The 20691-nt window shown below is 36.2% G+C and overlaps 1 protein-coding gene across 10 annotated transcripts in view; it reads left to right on the plus strand.

Moving 5' to 3' along the window:
- LOC129775287 (lateral signaling target protein 2 homolog) overlaps nucleotides 1–20691 on the plus strand; it is a 111335-nt gene that overhangs the window by 37451 nt on the left and 53193 nt on the right. For all 10 annotated transcript variants that reach the window (XR_008742913.1, XM_055779837.1, XM_055779839.1 and 7 more), the window contains one exon: nucleotides 837–921. Coding sequence is in view for 9 of the 10 variants with exons in the window: in XM_055779837.1 (XP_055635812.1) it covers nucleotides 837–921 (85 nt within the window). In the remaining variant the exon portion in view is untranslated. The remainder of the gene's footprint in view (nucleotides 1–836; nucleotides 922–20691) is intronic.

Consider the following 20691-nt stretch of genomic DNA (forward strand, 5'->3'; position numbering starts at 1 on the left):
ATCTGTATCCAAAAACACACTGTTTGCCATTTCCCCGTGGCTCCATCTACGGGAAGCATCTTCGAGTGAACAACAAAAACAAGGTTTTTTTTCCTCTCCATCCGAAAATTTGGGCTTGGTACTGGCAACATCGGATTAACACTTTCGACGCCCTGTCACCCAGATATGGGTGACACTTTCCTCGTTCAAATTGAATAGGATTCTCAAAAGGAATTTGATAGAATAGGCACCTAAGTGTAACTATAGGATATCTAGAAAAATAATAAAATTATAACCATATTATTATAACGTTTATACTGTACTTTTTTTTATTTATAGTGCGTTGGTATGACAGCTTTTTGCAAAACACGACTTTATCATATGTTATTGTTGTCAATTCATCTTCAAATTAAATAAAATATTGCGAGATCATGTAAAAGTTGTCTACAAACTAAGTTTGATCTTCATTTAATAATTTATTCGCAAGTTGGGTTCCGCAAGAAACTTAGAAAAGCCGCTTTGGGCGTCGAACGTGTTAAATTGATACCACGCGTCGTAGCAGGTTGCACGATTTCTCTCCGTTAACTACCATTTGGCCATAATATAGCTCAGCAGGAAATGGTCTATTTTGGATTATTGCTGCTGTGTGTTTGTCGACGCTTGTTTTGGATTGGAACGCATTGAGTGCACGTTTCATATGCTTTGGGGGGTGAAGAAGAAGCCGCCAACCATTTTTAAGTCGAACACCCCAAGAAACCATGTCGTTGTGGAGGAGCCTTTTCATACACATTCCTCTCTGTGATTTGAATCTAGTGTATTAACATTCCATGTTTTTTTCTGTTGTTGCTAATTTGCAGATTGACGGTCACGATTCGGGCACGGAGTCCGACGGAGATTTGGATCAGGAGGATGATTTGATCCAGGAACACGACATGGAGCTAAGTAAGTTTGTTTTCGACTTTTGTGCCTCATTTGTGCGATCCATTATTAGTCATGTCATTAGTCATAGTGATGCTTCTGGTTTCGAAGCTTTCGAAGAGGTGAAAATAAGATTAAAAAAAATAGCATGGCCCAAACTCGGGCCAGTTTTGGCATCGCGTTCGAGCCCGCGGCTGACCTTTATGAGTCCTCTAGAAACTTGTTATTTACTTGCTCGCTCGGTTGTTCGTTCCGCTTCGGTTGGGAGGAAACGATGTGAAAGTGCACCCTGCGCTGCATCCAGATTCCGCCGGTCTGCGGCTCACGATGGGGCGAAGGCTCAATTGATTAATTTAAACTGTCAAATTGCAACAGTGTCACACTGTTGGCTGTGAGTTTCAGTAATTTAGTTGTATGTTACTATCGGCCCTGGGGGAGAAAATTTTAAGTTTCGTTCGTATACAGTGCCCTTCTTTTGACCACTTTAGCGGAATGGGGGAGCAGCTCATTTCTATGGGTGCGCCATTCTCTTCGCTTGATATTCACTATTTCCTCTTGGAGTTTGTTGGAGTGCTGTTGTTCTTCCTCTGCTCAAACCCAACTCGGTTCGGCAATACTTTTCAATTGAAATTGACACCAGTCAGCATTTTAGCGAATTGTGTACGCTCTTTCCTCTTCTCTGGTTGGCATTTGTTTGGTTCAATTTTGTTTTACTTAACGTCTATTTCATTGCTATTTCTTGTCGTTTGGAGCTCAACCATAACTTAGAGAGGTGACTGCAATGATGATAACGACCGACCGTTGCGGAATTGAATTGTATTAGATGTGAATAATATGTTCCATGCTAATTGAATTTGAAATTAGTAATAATCACGGTAGCAAATCTGGAATAGTTAAACAGGTTTACGTTGGTGGTGTTTCTAGAGTTTACCACTATTGGATAGCGTCAGATTAGATTGTGTTTTCGAGCTGCATCGAAACGATGAAGCTTCTTTTGACATAGCACTATGTCTTTGATTTCTTTATAGGGGGGTCACTCTACGAAAACTGTAACAATTCATTAAGAGTTTTCAAATGCATATTACTCAAAATCGTTATAACGACATATGTTGTGTTATATACCATTGGACAGGGAATTTATCCTGTATTTTTTTTGCCCAACACATGAACATAGAATATAGTACAAAAAAGTTGACAGTTTGACGATTAACCCTTTGCGGTCGTATTGAATTTGAATATGGGTATCGTACTGGTCGGAATTATTTTTCCTTGAAAAAGCAGTAATACATGCAAGATTACGAAAAATAAACATTTTTTAAATTTATTTTTGTGAAGTATATGTTTGTAGTAACTACTTCAACATAGTTAAACCAGAAGTTACTGAAATTATGATTTCTGCGTATCCGGAATGATCAGAACTTTTCACTTAAGATGATCAAAGATTTTGTCGCTTGAGACTCTCATGCGATTATTCAAATAACATGAAAGATTTATGCCAACAAAAGTTCTGATACTTATGAAAAATCTTTTCCATCACACCAAAGTGTTACGATGGCTAAATTCTGCTGTTATGATTCTTGTCCCACATTCCTATGCATTCAACGTACTGTGCGTTGTCTTGTGTGGGTGACTACTTTGTTTGATACTGAATACCGTTATCTATTACTCCTAGCAGCACCGTATTGATTCGTGAACAGGTTCACTAGACATCAAGCTTCGTTTAGGAAAAGCATTAACTGATACTTGGTTGAGTAAAATATAAGATTGGCATGGTTTCTTGCTGTGGTGGCTGAGAGCAGACAAACGACCACAAAGAGTTAAAATGGGTTTCTTGCGATTGCACTAACCACTCGCTTTCCCGACTTTCCTCAAATACATTTCTGTAGTCATAGCATTATTTGACTTAGGCATATATTTATGTAGATCTTAACTATTTAGACTTGTGTTTAAAAATGAAACATGATTACTTTTTGTCTTTTTCTGCATAATTGAATAAACAGAAGAAAAGGGTAGTAATGGCTTTAATGGTATTTTTGTGTACATTTTTGAACAGAATGTGGTTCCGGATTCTATTACGTTATCTCTTCTAACACGTTTAAAGGATACAAGTTCATAAGGGAAATGGTTTTTTTAGGGCTTCCATTTGATGTATCAAAAGAGAAAATAATTACAGATTTTGAACAATGAAAAAACTCATCCCATACGAATTTAGGACTGGTTGTTTGCGATGAGGATTGGATTTAAATCAGTTATTTTGTTCGGTGTTAGTACAATTATTAATTTCTTCACGAACCAAATGGATTCGTTAATGATAAGCTGTGGATGAAATAATCTTCCGGTTTTGATAAAAAAGTTGATGCAAAAGAGAACGAATACTCTAGAGGTATTCAGAAAATACCTCTCAACATTCGTATGATTTTGCCAATAATTGCCAATAAGTCGAATTTCATGCAAGCTAGACTTGCCATTGGCAGCAACATCTCAGATTACAGTGAAACGTTGTGGGTATAAAGACATTGGACATTTTAGCAGTTGTGCATACTTGAAATATTCAATAAGGTATTTGACTACTTTTTGAATAGGGACAATGTTTTTTTTTCACAAAGATTCATAACTTAAATACTACACCCAAACTAGCGTTGTCAGAAAGCATTTCATTTTGCAGAACCATGCCATTTCGTGCCTTGAAGCGTCAAATGGGTAAGTAAAATCATCTATCCCCAAACGCTTTAAAAATATTTGCATGTATAGAAGCAGACATCTCTTTCTTTATTCTTTTTTCATCTTTTTTTGGGATTGCACACAAAAAAAAGTCCAAACGACGTCAACGGGGATCGAACCAAGCTCGGCTGGAATGCAAGGCTGTTTTACACGACCATGCTCTCCACATAGCTAATGATGCTGTTGAGTGAATGCGTGATAATCTTCTTCTTGAATGGCGTTAACGTTCCCTTGTGGAACTTTTGCCGTCTCAACGTATGCATTAACTAGCGTCATTTATTAATACTTGGTCGAGATTTCTTAAGCCAAATAACACGCCTTGAATGTATTCCGAGGGGCAAGCTCTTGAATACGCATGACCACAGTGCAAGTCGAAGGAAATTTCTTTGACGAAAAATCTCCCGGCCAGAACGGGAATCGAACCCGAACACCCGGCATGATAATGTGAGACGCTAACCACTCGGCCACGGGTGCACTATGCGTGATAATATTGCACCTGATTATAAAATGAAGTTGGAAAGTGTTTTCTAAGAGTAAAAAGGTACAGGAGGGTTGTGTCCGAGACACGACCGCATAGTTGACGTAGGATTCCGTTAGGCTATATGTTGATTTTGGATATGTTTGAAGAATTACATCGTTAAACTCTTTGATAATGATTTGAGGGCAATTTTTTTTGATTGTTGGATATTGTTAGTTCACTCCACCAGTGTTTACCGAGTAGTGATGACAGAAAGATGGTAAACAGTCGTTGGATGATGCGTATCAGATAAAAGATACCGAAGTGGAATGAGAAATGATGAAAACCGCCCTCTGTGGTCCTAGACGAGATGCCTCCTAAGTTATGTATGGATGAAATATGAAAAAACTCACTAATGGAATATAAAATAGTTACCAATACCGAACACAATTATAAATTTTGCGAAATGCGAAATTTAATTGGACTAACAGCACCTAATACTATATGTAGAGCATATGAAAAATCACTTTTTCTAATATTTTTTCACTTTTCAAATTTTTCTCGCCGTATAAACTTTCCTTGGGTGAAAATAAACACAACAAAACAGACAGCTTAAACCAAACGACCCGTTCTCGAGCGAGAACACACCTTGGTTTTTATTTATGAAATATGAAATAAATCGCTCATACATCAAATCATTTTTAACACAACTGCTACCATATACAATTTTACACTTACACTTGTGCTAAATTTTTCACAATACACGATCGGCCATTGATATGAAATTTAACGAAGCAACCAACATTAAAATCCAAATTTAAATTTGATTTGCTAGAATTATTCGTATCACTCACCTTACTTGCAATATAAAAATGCCCCCAACTTGCATATATTTGCAAAGCCGATTTCCCCTGGGCACCTTGGTTTTGATGTCTCTGTTAGGGAATACATTTAAAAAGGAACAAAAACTCCTCCTACTTTCATGTATTTGCAATGCCGATTTTCCCCAGGCAGCTTGGTTTTGATGTCTCTGTTAGGGAACACATTTTGGTAGGAACAAAAGCTCCCCCTACTTTCATGTATTTGCAATGTCGATTTCACCCAGGCAGCTTGGTTCTGATGTCTCTGTTAGGGACCCGCCGCATGTGTAGTCAATTTCGACCAATCAGAAATGGGTATTTCCGTTAGGATAAGGGTTGAGATTTTTCAATTGTTCGATAGTTAGTTACATGACATATATTATTTTCTTCAATATAAAAAATTGTTATGGAGTACCGAAATCGATTGACGTAAAAATTTCATCGATCCATCATTAAATGACTGAGCAATAAGCGTTTGAAATTGGACAATTTTCACGATGTGCTCGATTTTCGATTTTCAATTTGTACCCCAATATGTTCCCGAAAGACGTAATCCAACGTCAAAAGGAGAGCATGAACGAGAGCAATATCTATCTCGATCTGGGCCGTGTATGTGGCAAAGTATGCGTAAAGCTTATTTGTCTTTTGTTTCGCTCGCTCGTATTGAGCTTGCTGTACCATATCTATATATATAAAAATGGATTTCTGTCTGTCTGTCTGTCTGTCTGATTCTTATGGACTCGGAAACTACTGAACCGATCAACATGAAAATTGGTATGTTGGGGATTTTGGGGCCGGGGAAGGTTTTCGTGATAGTATGAGACACCTACCCCCTCTCTAAGGGGGGGCTGTCATACAAATTAAACACAAAATTCTACATTACTCGGGAATTAATCAAGCAAATGGAACGAAACTTGGCATATGGAGGTTTTAGGGTGTAATAAATGATTCTATGGTTGTTAGACTCTCCATCCTCCTCTCTAAGGAGGGGCTGCCATACATATGAAACACAAATTTCTACATTACTCGGAAATTAATCAAGCAAGTGAAACGAAATTTGGCATACGGAGGTTTTAGGGTGCAATAAATGCTTTTATGGTGGTTAGATACTCCTCCCCCCTCTCTTAGGGGGGGCTGATATACAAATGAAACACAAATTTCTGCATTACACGAGAATTAATAAAAAAAATGAAACCAAATTTGACATGTGGTGGTTTAAGGGTGCAATAAATGTTTCTATGATGGTTAGACTCTCCACCCCCCTCTCTAAGGGGGGGCTGTCGTACAAATGAAAAACAAATTTCTGCATAACTCGAAAACTAATCAAGCAAATCGAACCAAATTAGACATGTGAAGATTTTAGGGGGCACGAAACGTTTCTATGGCGAATAGACACTCCTTCCCCTTCTCTAAGGGTAGAAGAGGGGAGAGGTCTGTCTTTTAACGGAGAAACATGTTATTTCCAAGTGGTTGAAAAATCTTGAACGAGAATTGTGTCTTTATTTATTTGTGTTTGTAAGCCAACAGGCTCGAAGCCCCAATGTTTATCTTGGTATAGAAATTTGCATTTGCGGGAGTGTCTGAAAATAATCTGATATCATAATGATTTATTAGAAATACTAGGAATTTTATAATAAAAGATAAATTCAACGGGGTCGATTAGAAGATCAATCAATGAACAATTTTGCGATTGGACACATGAACTTGCTCATAGTAAGAAAACGTGAATGTTTGAAGATATCGATAACAAAAAACAAATTTTGGGTGGGACGAAGTTTGCCGGGTTAGCTAGTATATTATACAAATGCTTTTCAGTATGGCTTGGCGAGATGACAAAACATGAGATAAAAATCAATTTTGGGTGTATCATACCTAGAAAATTTCGTTAAAGTATGACATGTAGGTAATTGTTTGAATTTACAGAAAACCAAAATTTATTTCTTTTTACATTACACAGAAAAAACAGTATTTAAAAAATTGAAATTCATTTTTCTCAAAAACGTATTTTTTTAAAATTCTTAAACAAATTATACAAATAGATCTTACATATTCCAACAAGTCATCCATACATCGGAAGATGGGCACTTTTACAGGGACTTTTTTTCTAAAAACAGCTGTTCATTTTTTTTTCCTAATTTTACAACTATTCCTAATTTTGTTCAATGTCAACATAGCGATATAGTGTATTCGACAATGTTTTAGATCTTATTAAAATATGAACTTTTGTCGAAGACGTCAACTTTCTATCCTTCATAGTTCCTGGAATATGTGCTCCAGTGGTCGAGTGAGATGCTAAATCCCAAATTATCATGCCGGAGGTTTGGGTTCGATTCCCGTTCTGGCCTGGGGATTTTTCGTCAAAGAAATTTCTCCCGACTTGCACTGTGGTCACGCGTATTCTAGAACTTGCCATTCCAGAATACATTCAAGACGTTTTATCCGGCATAGAAATCTCAACTAAGTTCTACTAATAAGAATGACGCAAGTAATACCTACGTTTAGAAGGCCAAAGTTCCACTGGAAACGTTGGTGCTATTCAACAAGTTTCTGGAATATAAGGCAGTTTTGTATGGAGACTCATGAAAAAATAATATTTCACTCGTGTAAATTTTCGTGTTTGACATGTTCTTAACATGTTTCGAAATATAAAAAAAGTTTGTGGAACATGCCTATCGCGACAATTTACACATAAAAATGTTACAAGTTAAACATTAATACTTATTTTCCAACGAAGAACATGAAAAAGTTGTTCTCCTTTTCCCTGTAAAAGTGACTAGCTTTCGATATATGAACGACTTGTTGGAAATTGTAATCACTATTCAAATAATTTTTTTAAGAATTTCAAAAAAATACGCCTTCGAGAAAAATCTTAATCTTGATTTTTTTTTCAAAAATTTTTCTGATATTTTTAATGAAAACATACATAACTTCCTACATTTGATTTTTTGGCTAAAATTTTGTAGGTCCAATTTCGAAATTTGGAATTTTATCAACTTTTTTTTTTTACAAATCTTAATTTAAAAACTATAGGATCTATATAAAGTTAGTTAAATAATGAAATGTATGAAATAATTGATCATTTTATTAATAAATAAAAAAAATCAGTAATTTTTTTTCTAAACAGTTTTTGGATTTTTTTTATAACAATTCAAACAATTTCCTACATTTTATTCTCTGGCCACATTATTTTAACCAGTCAAAGTTTTTCTGTAAAAGATCAAGAAAATTTGTTAGGCCCTTTTCAGAGTGTAGTCTAACTATTTTTAGAGTATTTCAAGTATGAAAAGTTGCAAAAGGCCCATGTTTACACCCACAACGTTTCACTGATATCTGTGATGGTGCTGCCAACGGCCAGTCGAGTTGGAATGAACTTCGTCAATACCTACAAAATTTTGTTCAAATGTAGGAAATTGTTTAAATTTATACAAACAATACCAAATTTCTTTTTATATTACACAAAAAAAAATTTTAGAAATTGGAATTCTTTTTTTCAAAAACCTTTTAGTAGTAAACAATATGAAACAGTTGTTGTCAGGATTACTCTTTCCTTGTGGCAGTGGTTTTTGGGAAAAATGAAATTCAACTCAGCGTATTTTTTGTTTTTTTTTTTTTAAATGATTTTCTACAGTTCTTTATTTGACCATGTTGGTCCATGTTTGTAGGATTTATATTTTTCAAGTCAAGATTTTTCATGGAAAAAACTTAAAATTTCAAAAAAGTTCTTACTCAAAACCCATAACACATGCAAAATGTTAGTCAGATCAAGAATTATTGGAAATTATTTAAATTGCACGTTGTTTTTTCAAAAAACAAATGTGCACCGAAAAACAATATTTTAGAATAGAAACTCAATTTTCCAAAATCGTATTCTTATCACTAGATTGCCCAAGCAATTTTGAATGCTTTTGAAGTTCAATTAGAAAAATAATTATGACTCAATTTCTTAAAAAGTTGTGACTTTTTGTACAACTTATAAATAAACGTATTATGAATCGTCCATAAAACTACCAACAAGTCTCGTATACGCTATTACTTTTGGTTTTTTTTAGAATTAAAAAAAAACATTTTTCAAAATAATTTATTTTTTCAGTGTAATTTTAAAAAATGGTATCTTTTTATGAAAATTTCATCGAAAGTTCCTGAATTTCATTGTTTGAACAACGTTTTGTAGCTATTATAGTTTTGAAGTTGGAATTTTTTTTGTAAAATATCAAGAAAAAAAATGACCCTTTTCAAAAACAGTCTAATTCTTTTTCGAATATTTCAAGTATACAAATTTGCTTAAATGACCAATGACTTTACACCCACAACGTTGCACTGCTATCTGAGATGGCCCCTAAGACGAGTTGGCATGAAATTCGTCTTAAGTGGCGCGCATCTTTAAGCGAAATAAAATTGGCCACTTCTCTCAAATGCGACCGTTTTCTGGTGTCGACTGTCACATAATTTAGATACCAGGGCAACGCTCTCTCCACCAGTCCACCCGCAAGACACAGAGGCCACCTTCGTGGGCTACATCAAGGGATAACAGACGAACCCTTCATTGTCATTTGCCAGATAAGCGTGTACCGTAGTGGAGCGTCTTATCTTCATTTGCCTGCATGGGAAATTTATCATTTAAGATATTCTCATAACTCTCCGCCGTAATTAAGATTTGTGTTCGTAAAAGGAACTTTCCATCGGTCCCGGTCCCGCTTTATCCGCTTTTGTTATGACACATTCGGTCCTTATGGCTATGAAAATAACCTCCAGAGTTGAGCTCCACAGCAGAATGAATTCCTCATGATGGGAGACGAAAAAAATCATATACATATTGTCGTCCCCCCTACTCTTCTCCGGTTTTGTGTTTATGTATATGAGCACTTAAACTTTAATTTACTCCGTCGGGTGCAAGTTACACTGTGTGAATATCGATCTTCTCCGGGACACCAGCCAACCAGCCAGCCATCCCGCATCGGTACTTTGCCTGATGCGCCAGGAGTGGGTTTGCAGGCCCTCAGCCAGAGACATTTGCAAAAAGTTGCCGCTCCTCGTCTGCAAATGACTGCCGAAATTAACGAGCCAGATGACAGCCTGTTTCTGTGCAATGCTGCGGTACTCTCCTCTACTCGGGGACACTAGTGGCCGGAGCCGGGGGCCCGGTATGTGTGTGTGTATATGACGTTATAAAAGATTATTGTTTCTGTAGCATATGGATATTATTCGCACTGACATAAACATTAATGGTAAAGGGCACCCCAAGGATATTTCAATGAGCGTTGGGAGAGTGCATGTTCGAATTATTTATGCCATGTGAAAACCGAATTTATGCTACGAATGGACCGTTCTGTCATGAAAAGAAAACTATTCGGAACGCTTGAAAAATTGTTAACCCTCAGAAGAAGCTGCTACAGAGAGCGAGCATTGCACTCGCGCGTGTCGCTTCGAAACAGCTGATTTTGCGGTGACGGATTTGAAAATAGCTTCTCATCTTGGTCGGTCAATTGGCTGTGAAGAGCTAGCGCTAGTTGTGGATATGTGAGCGTAAAATAGCATTGCAAATACCTCGGTGCTAATACAGCAATGCATGCTCTAAAAATCGTTCGTGGGGGAATCTCCGTGTGGCGATTGTTTGTCTTGTTTATCTCGTAGAGTGTTTCGCATACTTTCAGCAAATGAATGAACGAATTTCATTGAAGGAATTGAAATGATTGCTTACCGTGTTAGTTTATGAAGTTAGGAAACCTAACAACACTTATATATTGTCAGTAGCATTTTGTATCTATCTATCTATAATAGGGTGGCAGCGGAAATGGTCATGTCAGATTTAAAAAACTGACCATGTCCATTTTGTTTATTGTCCCGAAAAAAGTAGAAGGGTCTGAGCCTAAGGGCACGGACGGTTGTTTTTTTAGTGTAATTCTTTTCATTGTTCAGAAATCTGTTAGTTTGACTCTTTCAAAACTGCAAATAGTAGCTTTATGTACTCATAACCGTCAAACAATTTGTAACGAACAAAAAAAGAAAATAAACTTCTGGCAAGAAGTTCAACTCACGCCCCGGCCAAGAGGATATGATCCGCGAGTCAAGATATGCTGCAAATTTAGCTGTCATTACCAAACCTCTCAAACTACTCGGTGAATTCAAGGCAGATCTATGGAACAAGATGCGCCCACTCGCTGACTGAGAAAAGAATTAATATTGTTTCATAATTTTTAATATTGTTTCATAATAGTTTAATATTGTTTCATAATTTGCGAGAAAACGTTTTACTCTATTACATAATTTGCGAGAAAACGTTTTACTCTATTACATAGAATATACAGAAAAATAAATTTTCATTCATTATTGTTTTATTTCAGAAGTGTGTTAATTTCATACTGAAAATGCATTATTAATTTCGTTTTCCAAATGACGCAAATCATAATGGCAAATGGCAGTGTCATCAACGCAAATGCAATAAACGAAACACTTGCAGCGTAAAACGTAATGAATGTAATGAATCTATATATATATATATATATATATATATATATATATATATATATATATATATATATATATATATATATATATAAATGGATTTCTGTCTGTCTGATTCTTATGGACTTGGAAACTACATTACATTACTTCTACATTACTCGGTAATTAATCAAGCAAATGAAACCAAATTAGGCATATTTTAGAGTGCACTAAATGTTTCTGTGGTGGTTAGACTCTCCACCCCCCTCTCAAAAGGGGGGTGGGGTCTGCCATACAAATTAAACACAAATTTCTTCATTACTCGGGAATTATTCAAGAAAATGCAACCAAATTAGGCATATTGAGGTTTTAGAGTGCAATAAATGTTTCTATGGTGGTTAGACTCTCCACCCCCTTCTCTAAGGGGGGCTGCCATACAAATAAAATTCAAATTTCTGCATAACTCGAGAACTAATCAAGCACAGTTTTTGGGTATGAGAATTGTTTCTATAATGGTATGACAACCCTCTCTCCTCTGGAATGGAGAGGGGGTCCCATAAAAATATTACACATATTTCAACCAGAAATATTCTAACCAAACATGACAATTGAAGCTAAATTCCCATATGTTCTACAATTACATAGTGACAAATGTTGTTAGTCCATTTGATGTTTGCGTTAGCGAAATTGATCTTTGTTCGAAACTGGAAATGGATTTTAATGTGATGAAACGCGCTCCTATATCTTCTTCTATCTATACGAAAAAAATAGTTTCGTCGGATGTGTTAATAAGAGGAAGGAATTGTCCGATTTAGGGCTGTTTTTATTCTATCATATTTTCTGTATAAAACATTTATTCCATGTAACGGAGAAACATGTTATTTGCAAGTGGTTGAAAAATCTTGAACGAGAATTGTGTCTGAAAATAATCTGATATTATAATGATGAGCTTTGTTAGAAATACTAGGAATTTTATAATAAAAGGTAAATTCAAAGGGGTCGAATAGAAGATCAACCAATGAACAGTTCTGCGTTTGGACTAATGAACTTGCTCATAGTAAGAAAACGTGAATGTATAAATGTACTGATAACAAAAAACAAATTTTGGGCGGGACGAAGTTTGCCGGTTCAGCTAGTACAGTAATAAATATATAATGAAGTATTAATATAGTTCACATTATTCGGCTTGATGTTGTATAGTTTTAGATGGCTGTTAAGCGCCTTGATTTACACCACCTTGAGAGTTTGGTAGTTCTCGCGACATGTTTGACGCTATCAAATGCTGTGTATCAGTATATGGATGCCCTAAGGGTGGTCCAACTGTCTAACTGAAAATGATTAATGAATATCAGTGTGACACATAACAGGGTGTAATGGTAAATGAAGTATATGTAGATCGGTAAACAAAAAATAAAAAAAAAATATTACATTGAATATGAAGTTTATGGGGAAGAAACAAAAAACAAGTTCAAAATACTTACGATTTCGTGATATTTTGAGGTAAAATACACATGAAATCATGAAGTTGCTGTATTATGATTTCTTTCCATTGTCTTATTCTTATTATTAGTCTTATTCTAAGGCAGGGGTTTTCAGATTTTTTTTATGGCAGAGCACTTTTTATAGCAAAAAAAAAAAAGATGGAGCACCTACATTTTTCCATCAACAAAACAAATCCTACTTGCATTGACATTACCTAACTGGGAACAACTATATTTCGGTTGCGTGCCGCAGTTACACGGCATTTTACCCGAAGTAAACAAAATAAAGCACTGTATGCGCTGTGAAATCGAATTAAAGATTGTTTTATTCCAAGGTGGGTTTTCAAGTGGAGCATTTGCTATAACTTAGCGGAGCACAAATTTCCGGCGGAGCACCATTTGAAAACCCCTGTTCTAAGGCATCGGGAGCAGTAGCTTTTTCGGTGAAATAATGTTCGTCTGCAGACGATCACAATCCAGTCGTATTGGTTCTACTGCTCAATCTATCATAGAAGAAATTAACTCATTGAGAATTATGAATATGAATCATGAAGATTATTAATAATTCATTTTGCTTTATTTTTGTGATACGATGTAAGGGAGCATTTTGAAACGTTTAATATAAAAAAGTCAATTTGCTGATGGTTATATTTTGGTTTGTAAGTTAAGTCTTTGCGGTCGTTTGTCTGCTCACAGCCACCACAGCAAGGAATGTTACCAAATACTTTATCCAAACATATGTTATAGTTTACACTTTTTCTAAACAAACTTTAATGTCTAGTGACTTTGTTCACAAACGCAGTTTCCATGAATAATAGATAACGATACTCGGTGTAAACAAAAGATTCTTATAAATTTTGATATTAATAATAATTTGATATTACAATTACGAGTTTTGGTAGAAGTACTAGGAATTTTATAGTAAAAGGTAATTTTGAAGGGTTGATTAGAAGATCAAACAATAAACTGTTCTACGATTGGACCCATGAACGTGTGCTCAGTAAGAAAACGTCAATGTTTGAAGGTATTGATAACAAAAAATAAATTTTGGGTGGGACGAAGTTTGCCGGGTCAGGTAGGTAAATATAAAAACACTATTTTCTATATCATTGACGGATTAGGTAGTATATCGGTATAACACGCATCGTAATATCGCTAATATCGCAGCATTTCATACGTAGGGAAAGGCGGAAACCTTAAGGGGGGACCCCGGTCTGGAAAGTTGAAAAAATCGTTTTTTTTGCATTTTGGGAAAGCTTATGCCTTCAGAAATGTTGTCCCAAAAGAATTTTTCGATATTTGATTTCGTTGGAAAGTTACAGCCAAAAGTATGAGGTCACCTCAAGGGATATAGTATTGCAGTAAGAATTTTTGAGCGCGTTTTTCTCGAAATCATGTTTTTACAACTGGTGGTATCGATATCTCAGGATCTACTCGGCTGATTTGGCTGAAATTTTTTATCAGCATGTAAAAATGGATTAGCGTTACATAGCCGTTTTATGATAACTCATTTTTTCGATTTTTTCTAAACAGCAAATATTCATGAAAAATAACTCATTTTTAACAAAAATGGTCACCATTTTGGCAATTTTTCGATTTTTTAAAACCCCCTATGTAACGCCTTAGGTATTGTTCTAAAGTTTCAGGATATTTATTGGAATTCGATCTGCGACACCCCGTTGCTTCAGAACCGATACCACCACTAAGGTACCGATTTGCAGACAGCATCTACGCATCCAGCTGTCAGCATCGTGATAATCATTATTCGTGCACCCAAAAATGGAAAATACAACTTCAAATATACCTTAAACAATACCAAACCAAAATACTCGAACAATTCGCTTTATTCGTAACATCCAAAAAAAATCACGAAAATTCATTATTTTTCGACCTTCCAGACAGGGGTCCCCCCTTAACACATTAACGACCGCACGTTTTGGGGCAAACTTGTACGCTTCATTTGTTCGGATTCCACGAATGAGATCGTTTCCTTCGGTATGGATGAGACGAAGGCGATCCATCAGTAGGCCTTATTAGATTCTTGGCAGACCAAGGATTTAACCGTCAAGTGTAGCAAACACGGGTTATTTCGTGATCCATCTGTAATAGACGGAACGCGAAACACGAGAAAACTCGTGAGCGGTCCGTAATATGTTAAGTAAAAGTTTATTTTTCCTTAAATTTCACAAAAAATATAGCTATCTCATCACGAATCTCTGTTGAGTCTCTGTTCATTATAATTTTTTTTCTTGAGGCAGAAATTTTGCTAAATTGATGTGTGCGGCATCTTTCAAAGAATAAGAATGATACGGGAAAGACGGACATTTGAAAGGAAAAATTGACACTAACTTAAAAGTTATATTTTGAAATCCGAGTTAGTGTACTTAACAGGTTTTTGAGGGCTTCAAATACGCCTTACAAATTATTTATTTAAAAAAAAAGGCTTGACTAAAATTACCTAGAAGGGCCTTGTATCTTTTCTCATTTTTTCATGTCTTAAATAGCTTTCGGCATCAGGAATGACTGATTCGGATTACGTTTCAGAAACCGCTAAGCTAGGCTTTTCCAGCAGTCTGAGTTGGTTTGTTGAACGAATGCTCCGTTTTTTCTGACTTCTGTCATGGACTTCCCACAGAATCTCATCCCTAGGTCGAGGAGTTGTCGATACTTACAACGATTCTGTCACTTTCATTTGAATTCTCTTGTTCCCGTTGCTGACTGAAAGCTGTCGGAAGTGGTCCTAGATGAAAAATTGGAATTTTCAAGGTGCCGTATGAGTGTTGTTTTTGGAATGTTGGAATTCAACGCAGCTGTGTTCACGGGAGACCCTCCGTTAATAGTTTCATCCATCCATCGGTCCAGCTTCCGGTTGCTCTTGAAAAAGTAGTTAGTGGGCAACCAACATTCGGCGGAGTGTCCGTCTTTCCAGACTTGAGAAGTGTTTTTTAACGTCAATATTTCTGAAGTAGAAGAGATCAATGAATCAAGTTTATTATGAACTTTTGGGATAAAATAAATAATAACATCTTCAAAACCACTATTTTTAAAGTTTTTCACTTTCAAAATGTTATTCAAATCCACTAATTTGATGTTTCATAACTATATCCTGCACTAAATTATCTCATCTTTCAGCAAAAGAATCGTCCTACGTAGCGTACTTTTTAATTTAGAGCTAGTTTGAGGCAAACAGAGCCCGAACCAAAAAAAAAAGCTTCATAACTCTGTAATTGTTGAAATTCGATAATATGCGTAGAAGTATTTTCTCTTAAAATATGATCGTCTATCACCTCCTGAGAGATTCTGGATAATTTTGTTTTTCACTTGAGAAATGTGTTTTCTGCCTTTGAGGTGATCAATTAAAAATAAAATTCTTCTTTTATTTAAAAAAAATATAATTATCCGTATAAAAAACTAATATATTACTAATATTTGTTTTGACTCGATTATATACAGTGAAAAGAAGTCGTAGACTGTATATAATCGAGTCCGTCCTGTATATGCATCATACATTGCCCAAATGTGTTTTCGATGTATTGCCTCCAATTTTTGCATTTTATATGATCTAATGTTTACTGTTACTAATGTTTAATGTAGAGCGATAGTTTAATGTTAATGTTACGATCTAATGTTTAATGTAGAGCGATAGTTCATGGCGATGTTCTTGTTGGTGTCTTCGATAAACCGAATGGCTATGTCTTAACATTCATATGAATCGTATGAAATCATATGAATAATTTTTCAGATTTTTGGATAGAAAAATTCCTTGTATCGGCGAAAACCCAGGATGAGCGTCCTGAAACTCAATTTCCAAGTACGATGACTCGGTGCAATGCTAGGCAACCAACCGTTTCTTTCGCCTCATCAAAGTCACAGCCAAACTATTCGTATCCATGCAAAAGTTCGCTCCCGGTTGCAACATGAGCCGGTGTCACGATACGTTCACTACTATTACTGTTCTTGTACGGCAGCATCGTAAAAACGGTGTCCCTTGTAAAAGCCAACGTGCGACAGGACAACGCATGCGTGGCACTGGTTCATTCACATTTTCACCACCGTTTACGGAGTGTATACGTCGTCGTGTTGTGTGTGCGATTCGTACACTCCGAAGCTTTTTTCCAAATGAACAAAAAAAACCTGAATTGATTATGGGGGTGAAATAAAACAACACAACAAACTCCTCATGCCCGAGTCCAAAGAGCTGCGACCGCTCGGTCGGTTCTTCGCTGCTCTCACGCTCGCTCATCGTTTGTAGGTTTAACCTCAAAAACATATGGCAGTCAGGACTGAGCGACTCTCTCCGAGGAAAACTCCTCTCGGAAAAGAACTTTTCCATCGCTAGACGTCACGAACTTTTGTCTGAACCGTGAGGAGAGTAGAACCTTCTGCTCTTACTCCCGGAATCTGTTCCACTATTTTCTCGTATGCAGTGGCAGCGTAATTGATTCACACACACAGACTATCAATGATGCCATCGTCATCGCGTTCCCCGGTCCTTTTACAACGCGTTTCAACGTGAGACCACAGCCAAGAACCTGAGGCACGATTGTCTTTTCTGGCCACGAGGAGGAGTTCATGCTCCAGCGTCGTCAGTTCATTGCTATCCACGTGGATGTAGGGCTGGCCGCAGGAATTATGCAACGATGGGGGAAGGAAGACTGGGAATGGGAGGTCGGTCTGTCGGTTGGTCGGTACATATTCAGCGAGTATAGCCAACGGAAAAGAAACGATATGATGATGATGGTTGAGCTAAAAATAGCACTCTAGCGAACTCGTCGCAACTAGCGAGATAGTGCGCGACACACAAGGATGAATGCCGATGATTGTGTATATGGTAGAACCACAATAGTAATAGTTGATACCATACGGTCGTGCCAGGCCCGGGAGTCGAGCGTGGAGCAGGACGACGGCAGCACCAGGCGATTACAGCAGGAGCCCTTGACTCAGTAATAAAAGGGTACTTTAAACATTTACGTCTGCCCTGCGCATACGGTAATGACGTCGATGCGAGCTTTCTAGGACGTGTTGTTGTCGACAATGGTGTGGATTGATTGTTCGCTGGGAGCTGTTTGTTTTATTATATCCGTTACTGTAGTACTGCTGTAAACTTTTCCATTATTATCTCACACCATTCCAGGGTGTTGATATTTAATCATAAGTTCAACCACCAAACAGAAGATATACGGGATGGCTAATTTGAAGAGTTCCCAATTCAGAAGACTGAGAAGTTTTTTGTTTCATCTGATCAAATTGCGGAGAACCTTAACACTTTGACGTCCGCATGTTCCACAAAAAAAAAATATACGCTTGGCGCCGGCATCCGTATATTTTACATACATAATTACATAATTACATACTAATCTCATCGTTAGTTTACAGAAGTTCTCAAATATATGAATAGCCCTTAAAATTTCCAACAAGTCGTCTATACATCGGAAGATGAGCACTTTTACAGGGAAAAGTTTTTTTCTAACAACAACTTTTTCATGTTTTCTTCGATAAAATTACAACAAATCCTAATTTTGTTTAATGTCAAGATATCAATATAGTGTGGTCGACAAAGTTTTAGATCCTATTAAAATATAAACATTCGTCGAAGACATCAACTTTTTATCTTTTATAGTTTTTGGAATATAGTTTCTAGGAATATTTTGGTATTGGAGACCCCTGAAAAAAATAATGTTTCATTCGTTACATTTTTGTGTGTGATACCATACGGTTCTTGACATTTTTCTGAATAGGAAAAAGTTAGCAGAGCATGTAAATCGCGATATTTTATGCATATAAATTTTACGAATTAAACATTAATAGTAATTTTTCAAAGAAAAACATGAAAAAGTTGATGTTCGAGAAACTTTTTCCTTGTAAAAGTGCCCACCTTCTGATGTATTGGTAACTTCTTGGAATCATATGGGCTATTCATATATATTATATTGGAATTGAAAAAAAATCGAGAAAAAAAAATTTGAATTTTCAAAATATTTGTTTGTTTAATATTTCTTTTCCAAAATTTTGCTTGATTTTTTTTCAATAAAAACATAAAAAAATCCCTACATTTTATTTTTTAACCAACATTTCGTAGATCCTAAAGTTTTTAAAGCAACATTTTTTGAAAAAAAGTTGAAAAAAACTCAATATTTAAAAAAAAAATATCACACAAAATCTATCAGACCACAAAATTTTGTTAAAAAATGAAATGTAGGAAATTATTTATGTTTTCATAGGAAAATATCAAGTAAATTGTTGAAAAGAAAAGTTCATTAAAAAAATGTTTGGAAAATTGAAATTCATTTTTCTCGAAAACATTTTTTTTAAATTCCAATATAATAGAAATTAATATCCCTTACAATTTGCAACAAGTCACCCATGCATCGGAAGATGGGCAATTTTACAGGAAAAAAGTTATTCGAACATCAACTTTTTTATGTTTTTCTTCGAAAAATTACTATTAATATTTAATTCATAACATTTGTATGTATAAATTATCGCGATTTGCATGCTCTGCTAACTTTTTTCTATTCAGAACATGACAAACGCGAGAACTTACACACAAAAATGTAACGAGTAAAACATTATTTTTTTCAGGGATCTCCAAACCAAAATGCCCTATATTCCAGAAACTTTAAAAGATAGAAAGTTGACATGTTCGACGAAAGTTTATAGGATCTAAAACTTCCTCGAATACACTATCTTGATATTAAACTAAATAAGGATTAGTTGTAATTTTATCAAAGATTATTGTTGTTACAAAAACTTTTGCCCTGTAAAAGTGCTCATCTTCCGATGGTATGGACGACTTGTTGGAAATTGTAAGGGCTATTCTCATAAGTACGCAGCCAGCTTCGTTGTTGCCCAAAAAATGATGAATCGACTAATCAATTTAGCCATCCTGTTATTTTTAGTCATCCGAGAATTTAGGTCAGTACCAATAGTTTACATGTTCAACAGTTTGGGTGAAAGGTTTATTCAAATAAAATTACCCATAAAATTTACAAGCTTAGCTTTTTCGTTAAAAAGTTTCGTCTGGTGAGTGGTGCTGCGGATCATCGCGAATTTTAGTTAGACACAACGTTTTCTGGTTATTTGTGATGTCATCCAGTTCCCTCCAGCGTAGCCACCTAATGGTTATTTTCATACAACCACCCACCATGAGGGAGATTCAAACTTATTAGGGGTTTCCCGTTGGTTCGCGATCCGAGAATTCCACTGCCGCTGAACATTGTTTTCCTCTTTGACCACCTCTCCCATAATCCAAATAGTGAGAATCAAGTTTTCGTTCAATTTTATGCGATATTCAAGACTGTAACAATATATGGTTGCATCGTGTAGTGGTCGCTCGCTTCCTTCCTCCGGATTCCGGCTTAAGTGACCGCCCTAGCTCTTTTGCTATCTGCCGATAAGTTCTGTCATCCTTTTGCAAAACTCGAATCCTGGCCTTTATTGTCCTAGTGCAGTGCTGCTTCCGACCCATAACTCTGTTGGATTAGTGAAAAAGAGCTATACTTATATGAAATAATGAAACGATGACCTAGCACTTACACATTTTTTTTATGTTCAGTGTTCCGACTGCGAAAATATGCAAAGAAAATGATCACAAGCATCGTATTTGGGGGTCTCCGTAGCCACATTGGTTGCGCGTTCGCTTAGTAAGCGATCGATCGTGAGTTCAAAACTCAGGACCCTCATTGACCATCTTTGGGTTGTTACAGAATAGCTACGTCCACGCAACAATCATCAGCGATGGAGATCGATCCACGGTAGAAATAAGATCGATTCATCCATACAACTGCTCTGCTCTGCAAGACACATCGGGCTGCTGTTCTATAAATAGCTCAAC

Source organism: Toxorhynchites rutilus, chromosome 3 (assembly GCF_029784135.1).
Source record: "Toxorhynchites rutilus septentrionalis strain SRP chromosome 3, ASM2978413v1, whole genome shotgun sequence".
Classification (NCBI taxonomy): domain Eukaryota; kingdom Metazoa; phylum Arthropoda; class Insecta; order Diptera; family Culicidae; genus Toxorhynchites; species Toxorhynchites rutilus.